The sequence below is a fragment of the Drosophila ficusphila genome, unplaced genomic scaffold, assembly GCF_018152265.1.
Source record: "Drosophila ficusphila isolate 14025-0441.05 unplaced genomic scaffold, ASM1815226v1 contig_220, whole genome shotgun sequence".
Taxonomy (NCBI): domain Eukaryota; kingdom Metazoa; phylum Arthropoda; class Insecta; order Diptera; family Drosophilidae; genus Drosophila; species Drosophila ficusphila.
The window spans coordinates 1,439,925-1,447,783 of NW_025064118.1; the positions used below are offsets into that span (position 1 = coordinate 1,439,925).

The window sequence follows — 7,859 nt, forward strand, 5'->3', positions numbered from 1 at the left end:
ACACTTTAGCAACCAACACGTCTAAGGATTGCAGCCTCAGGAAGGTACTCAACTGGGTGTTAAGGGGATGGAGTAGTGTCAAAGTAGTAGTGTCAAAGTTCAGCGTCATGATGACCTGTACCCCTTCTTCGTTCGGCGAAACGAACTTACCAGTAACCAAGGAATATTGTTTTGGGGTAATCGCGCAGTTATTCCTTTTATGGACAGGCAGGAAATTCTCTCTGCGTTACATGCGTACCACCTGGGAATCGTTAGAATGAAGGCTTTAGCCCGCAGTTACGTCTGGTGGCCCGGTTTGGATGCGGATATCGAAAAGGCGGTAAGTCAATGCTTAGCGTGCCAGCATACGCGCAATTTCCCGCCAAGATCGGACGTACATCACTGGGAGTCTGCCAAGAAACCATGGTCCCGCCTACACATTGATTTCGCCGGATCTTTCCAAGGGAATACGTTTTTCTTAGTCGTCGATTCCTTTACGAAGTGGCTTGAAGTTTGCCCCGTGAAATCGACATCCGCGTCCGCAGCAATCACCTTCCTTCAGCAGCTGTTCGCTACTCATGGTATTCCAGATGAAATCGTGTCGGACATCGGAACTGCGTTCACCTCCGAGGAGTTTAAGTTGTTTACGAAAAACAATCGGACCCGTCACATCCGATCAGCGCCCTTCCACCCTGCAACCAACGGCCAGGCCGAACGAATGGTTCAAACCATGAAGAGTTACTTGAAGAAACTAGATCGTCACACGGACATCAATATAGCTTTAGCTCGTTTCTTGTTTGATCAACATACTACGCCACATTCCGTCACAAAGCATTCGCCAGCGGAGTTGCTTTTCAATAGGGAGCTCCAAACATTCTTTGATAAATTAAGTCCAGGCGAAATATCATACGGTAAGGTCTGCGAGGCCCAAACTCAAAAGTCTTTTGTTACAGGCACTCCCGTTTGGGTCCGAAACTATGCAAGCGGCCCCAAGTGGATTGAGGGCCATGTCTCAAAAGCGAACGTCAGGCGGCATCTGGATCAGCTGCGGTTGCGCAGTCCGTCGCAGCAGCCAACATCAGAAGAGATATCATCTCCAACTGGTCGTGTCCCTCTAACCCAAACTGAAGCGGAAGCTGGCGAACCGACAACTCCAGTGGGTCCACAGCGCTCGCCCGAGCTAATCGAAACTGGGGAACCGCCGCGCAGATCGGCCGTTGACCGTCGCCGCCCGCAGTTCTACGATCCATCTGGGTGTTAAGGGGTGTTATGTATGCGACTGCATTATCTCGCGAAGTGATCTCGTCAGTCTTCACTAAGTCGCGAGCCGATGCAGATCGAGCTGCAGCCACGTCAAATCATCAGTTTCCAGCAGTCATATACATTCTCTGTACAACTTTCCCTGTTACTATTCTCTATTATTGTATCACTTAAATAAATTTAATATATGCTTGCGCATATATAAAAAAGTGGAATACCTCTCTAAATTTGCTATTAAAATATCTATCTAGCTGCATCATTGGTTTATTTTTGATTTTTTCGTCGATGTTTTGTCATTTTTTATGACCCCCGAACTGTGAAAATTGGCAAAAAATGGGTTTGCAGAAAAGTGACTAGATCCCAGCACTTCTTAGTCCAAAACTTTTGAAATTTTTACCCGATTTATAAGTGGAATACCTCTCTGAATTTGTTATTAAAATATCTATCTAGCTGTATCATTGGTTTATTTTCAAATTTTTGGTCCATTTTTTGTCATTTTTATGACCCCCGACCTGTGAAAATTTGCAAAAAATGGGTTTGCAGAAAAGTGACCAGAACCCAGCACTGCTTAGCCAAAAAAAAAATAAAAAATTTTCAAAAAAAAATCACAAAAATTTCCCAACAACAAAAAAAATTTCAAAAAAAATTCCCAAAAAAAAAAAATTGTTCGAAAAAAAAATCACAAAAATTTCCGCAAAAAATTTCAAAAATAAAAAAAATTCCCAATAAAAATATTTTTTTTCAAAAAAAAAATCACAAAAATTTCCCAAAAAAAAAATTTATTTATTAAAAAAAAATTTCCAAAAAAAAAAAAAAATTTTATTCGAAAAAAAAAAAAAATTTCGAAAAAAAAATCACAAAAATTTCGAAAAAAAATCACAAAAATTTCAAAAAAAAAAATCACAAAAATTTCCCAAAAAAAAATCCCAAAAAATTTTTCGAAAAAAAAATTTAAAAAATTTCCCAAAAAAAAATTTAAAAAAAAATCACAAACATTTCCAAAAAAATTTTTTTCGAAAAAAAAAAAAATTTTCAAAAAAAAACAACAAAAATTTCCCAAAAAATTTTATTTTTAAAAATCTCAAAAATTTCCCAAAAAAAATTCCAAAAAAATATATATATATTTTTTTTAATATTCACTAAAAAATTTCCCAAAAAAATTCCAAAAAAATATTTTTTTTTCAAAAAAAAAAATTTTTGGTTAAAAAAAAAAAATCACAAAAATTTAACAAAAAAAAAATTTTAAAAAAAATAACAAAAAATTCCCAAAAAAATTAAAAAAAAAAATTTACCAAAAAATAAAAATTCCCAAAAAAATTTTTTTGTTTTTTAAAAATCACAAAAATTTCCCAAACAAATTCCAAAAAAAAAAATTTCCAAAAATATTTTTTTTCAAGAAAAAAATCACAAAAATTTTCAAAAAAAAATTTTTTTTCAAAAAAAGAATCACAAAATTTTTCCCAAAAAAAAATTTAAAAAAAAAATAACAAAAAATTCCCAAAAAAAAAAATTTTCAAAAAAAAATCAAAAAAATTTTACAAAAAAAAAAAATTTTTTTGGATTAAAAAAAAATTTCAAAAATGTCCCAAAAAAATTTTTTTCAAAAAAAAATTTCCCAAAAAAAATTATTTATTTTCTTAAATCACAAAAATTTGCCAAAAAAATTTTTTTGGATAAAAAAAATTACAAAAATTTCCCAAAAAAAAAAATTTCAAAAAAAAATCACAAACATTTCCCAAAAAAATTAAAAAAAAAAAAAAAATTCGAAAAAAATTTAACAAAAATTTCCCAAAAAATTTAAAAAAAAATTTTAAAAAATCACAAAAATTTACAAAAAAAAAAAAAAAAAAATTAAAAAAAAATCACAAAAATTTCCCAAAAAATTTCTTCAAAAAAAAAAAAATTCCAAAAAAAAATTTTTCAAAAAAAAAATCACAAAAACTTCCCAAAAAAAACAACATTTTTCAAAAAAAAATCACAACAATTTCCAAAAAAAAAAAATTTCCCAAAAAAAAAAATTGTTCAAAAAAATCACAAACATTTCCCAAAAAATTTCAAAAAAAAAAAATTCACAAAAAAATAATTTTAAAAAAAAAAAAATCACAAAAATTTCCCAAAAAAAAAATTTCACCAAAATAAAAAATTATTTTCAAAAAAAATCAAAAAAATTTCCCAAAAAATTTCAAAAACAAAATTAAAAAAAAAAAACACAAACATTTCCCAAAAAAAAAAAAAAAAAATTTTTTCAAAAAAAAAAAAAAAAAAATTTCAAAAAAAAAAATTTTCAAGAAAAAAAATCACAAAAATTTAAAAAAAATCACAAAAATTTCCCAAAAAAAGAATTTCCCAAAAAAAATTGTTAAAAAAAAATCACAAAAATTTCCCAAAAAATTTCAAAAAAAAATTTACAAAAAAAAAAAAATTTTTTTAAAAAAATTACAAAAATTTCCCAAAAAAAAATTTTACCAAAATAAAAAATTATTTTCAAAAAAAATCACAAAAATTTCCCAAAAAATTTCAAAAACAAAATTTAAAAAAAAAAAACACAAACATTTCCCAAAAAAAATTTAAAAAAAAAAAAATTTCAAAAAAAAAATTTAAAAAAAAAAAAATTTTCAAGAAAAAAATCACAAAAATTTTAAAAAAATCACAAAAATTTCCAAAAAAAAAGAATTTCCCAAAAAAAAATTGTTAAAAAAAAATCACAAAAATTTCCCAAAAAATTTCAAAAAAAAAAAATTTACAAAAAAAAAATTTTTCAAAAAAAATCACAAAAATTTCCCAAAAAAAAATTTTACCAAAATAAAAAATTATTTTCAAAAAAAATCACAAAAATTTCCCAAAAAATTTCAAAAAAAAATTTAAAAAAAAACACAAAAAAAAATTTTTTTTCCAAAAAAAGAATCACAAAATTTTTCCCAAAAAAAATTTAAAAAAAAAATAACAAAAAATTCCCAAAAAAATTTTTTTCAAAAAAAAAATCACAAAAATTTCCCAAAAAAAGTTTTTTTTAAATGACAAAAATTTCACAAAAAAACAAATTTCCCAATAAAAAAATTCCCAAAAAATTTTTTTTTCAAAAAAAAAAAACACAAAATTTCCGAAAAAAATTTTTTTTTTTTTAAATTACAAAAATTTCTTAAAAAATTTTTTTTTCGAAAAAAAATTACAAAAATTTCTTAAAAAATTTTTTTTTCAAAAAAAATTACAAAAATTTCCAAAAAAAAAGTTCCAAAAAAATTACAACAATTTCCGAAAAATATTTCCAAAAAAAAAATTAAAAAAAAAAAATTCCCAAAAAAATTTTTTTTTTTAAATTACAAAAATTTCCCAAAAAAAAAAATTTTCAAAAAAAATCAAAAAAATTTTTTTTGGAAAAAAAAAATTTCCAAAATGTCCCAAAAAAATTTTTTTCAAAAAAAAAATTTCCCAAAAAAAATTATTTATTTTCTTAAATCACAAAAATTTGCCAAAAAAAAAATTTTTTTGGATAGAAAAAAATTACAAAAATTTCCCAAAAAAAATTTTCAAAAAAAAATCACAAACATTTCCCAAAAAAATTTAAAAAAAAAGAAAATTCCGAAAAAGATTTAACAAAAATTTCCCAAAAAATTAAAAAAAAAAAAATCCCAAAAAAAATTTTAAAAAATGACAAAAATTTACAAAAAAAAAAAAAAAAATTAAAAAAAAATCACAAAAATTTCCCAAAAAATTTCTTCAAAAAAAAAATCCACAAAAAAAAATTTTTCAAAAAAAAAATCACAAAAATTTCCCAAAAAAAAACAAAATTTTTCAAAAAAAATCACAACAATTTCCAAAAAAAAAAAAATTTTTCAAAAAAAAAAATCACAAAAATTTCTCAAAAAATTTAAAAAAAAATCACAAAAATCTCCAAAAAAAAAGAATTTCCCAAAAAAAAAAATTGTTCAAAAAAAATCACAAAAATTTCCCAAAAATTTCAAAAACAAAATTTTCAAAAAATTCAAAAAAAAAAAATTTTAAAAAAATCACAAAAATTTCCAAAAAAAAAAAATTTCACCAAAATAAAAAATTATTTTCAAAAAAAAATCACAAAAATTTCCCAAAAAAAAAAATATCACCAAAAATTTCGCAACAAAAAAATATCACAAAAATTTCCCAACAAAAAAATTTCCCAAAAAAAAAATTTGCCAAAAAAAAAAATTTTTTAAAAATCACAAAAATTTACCAAAAAATTTTCCCAAAAAAAAAATTTCCGAAAAACAAAATTTTTCAAAAAAAATCACAAAAATTTCCCAAAAAAAAAAAAAATTGCACCAAAATAAAAAATTATTTTCAAAAAAAAAAATCACAAAAATGTTCCAAAAATTTCAAAAAAAAAAAAAAAAAAAAAAAAATCACAAAAATGTCCCAACAAATTTCAAAAAAAAATTTTCCAAAAACAAAATTTTTCTCAAAAAAAATCACAAAAATTTCCCAAAAAATTAAAAAAAAAAAAAATTCTCCAAAAACAAAATTTTTCTCAAAAAAAATTCCCAAAAATTTCCCAAAAAATTTCAAAAAAAAAATTCTTTTAAAAAAAAATCACAAAAATTTCCCAAAAATTCAAAATAAAAATTTTTTTTCAAAAAAAATTCCCTAGAATTTCCTAAACAAAAAAAAATTTTTTTTTTTAAATCACAAAAATTTCCCAAAAAATTTCAAAACAAAAAAATTCCCAAAAATTTCCCAAAAAAAAAAAAAAATTCACCAAAAAAAAATTTTTTCAAAAAAAAAATCACAAAAATTTCCCAAAAATTTCACAAACAAAAAAAAATTTTCAAAAAAAAATCACAAAAATTTTCAAAAAAATTTAAAAAAATTCTCCAAAAATAATTTTTATCAAAAAAAAATCACAAAAATTAAAAAAAAAAAAAATTTTTTTCAAAAAAAATTAACCAAAAATTTCCCAAACAAAAAAAAATTTTTCAAAAAAAAATCATAAAAATTTCCCAAAAAAATTTCAAAAAAAAAAATTTACAAAAAAAAAATTTTTGTCAAAAAAAAATCAAAAAATTTCCCAAAAAATTAAAATAAAACAAAAATTTTTTTTTAAATCACAAAAATTTCCCAAAAAAATTCAAAAAAAAAAAAAAATTTTCAAAAAAATTCCCAAGAATTTCCCAAACAAAAAAAAAAATTTTTTTTTTTTAAATCACATAAATTTTCCAAAAATTTCAAAAACAAAAAAAAAATTAAAAAAAAAAATCACCAAAATTTCCCAAAAAATTAAAAAAAAAATTTTTTTCAAAAAAAATCACAAAAATTTCCCAAAAAATTCTAAATAAAAAAAAAAATTTTTTTTTAAAAAATCACAAAAACTTCCCAAAAAAAAAATTTTTTCAAAAAAATTCAAAAAATCTAATAAAAAATTCACAAAAAAAAATTTTGTTCAAAAAAAAGCACAAAAATTTACCTAAATTCTGCAGACATATTTTTTGCAAATTTTGACAGGTCGGGGGTCATAAAAAATTACAAAATATTGACCAAAAATTCGAAAATAAACCAATAATGCAACTAGATAGATATTTTAATAACAAATTCAGAGAGGTATTCCACTTTTAAATCGGGTAAAAATTTCAAAAGTTATGGGCTAAGCAGTGCTGGGATCTGGTCACTTTTCTGCAAACCCATTTTTTGCAAATTTTGACAGGTCGGGGGTCATAAAAAATTACAAAATATTGACCAAAAATTCGAAAATAGACCAATAATGCAGCTAGATAGATATTCTAATATCAAATGCAGAGAGGTATTCCACTTTTAAATCGGGTAAAAATTTCAAAAGTTATGGGCTAAGCATTTTTTTCAAAACAACTTCCCAAACATTTCCCAAACAAAAAAATTTTTTCAAAAAAAAATCCCAAAAAATTTAAAAAAAAAAAAATTCACAAAAAAAATTTTATCAAAAAAAAAATCACAAAAATTTCCCAAACAAAAAAAAAATTTTCAAAAAAAAAAATCACAAAAATTTTCCAAAAATTTCAAAAAAAAAAATTTTTTTTTTTAAAAAAATCACAAAATTTTCCCAAAAAATTTAAAAAAAAAAAAATTTCAAAAAAAGTTCCCAAGAATTTTCCAAACAAAAAGAAATTTTAAAAAAAAAAAATCACAAAAATTTCCCAAAAAATTAAAAAAAATTCTCCAAAAAAAATTTTTCTCAAAAAGAAATCACAAAACTTTCACAAAAAAAAAAAAAAAAATTTTTTTCAAAAAAAATTCCCAAAAATTTCCCAAACAAAAAAATTTTTCAAAAAAAAATCACAAAAATTTCAAAAAAAAAAAAAAAAAAAAAAATTCACAAAAAAAAAATTTTTTTAAATAAAATCAAAAAAATTTAAAAAAATTCTCCAAAAAAATTTTTTCTCAAAAAAAAATCACAAAAATTTCCCAAAAAATTTAAAAAAAAAAAAAAAATTTTTTTCAAAAAAAATTCCCAAAAATTTTCTAAGCAAAAAAAAATTTTTCAAAAAAAAATCACAAAAATTTCCCCAAAATAAAAAATTATTTTCAAAAATAATCACAAAATTTCCCAAAAAATTAAAAAAAAAACATCCAAAAAAAAAAAAAATTTTTTTCAAAAAAAAATCACAAAAATTTGTCAA

General features: G+C 22.3%; 1 protein-coding gene across 1 annotated transcript; it reads left to right on the forward strand.

The window, feature by feature from the left end:
• The first annotated feature begins 256 nt into the window (after positions 1-256).
• On the forward strand, positions 257-1,240 carry LOC122319822 (uncharacterized protein K02A2.6-like). The gene has a single exon (XM_043207629.1). It carries the CDS (start codon positions 257-259, stop codon positions 1,238-1,240), a length of 984 nt encoding a protein of 327 aa, XP_043063564.1.
• Positions 1,241-7,859: the final 6,619 nt, after the last annotated feature.

Bases quoted from the DNA above. Each gene is read 5' to 3' on its own strand.
- LOC122319822 (XM_043207629.1), top strand. From the start codon at position 257: ATGAAGGCTTTAGCCCGCAGTTACGTCTGGTGGCCCGGTTTGGATGCG.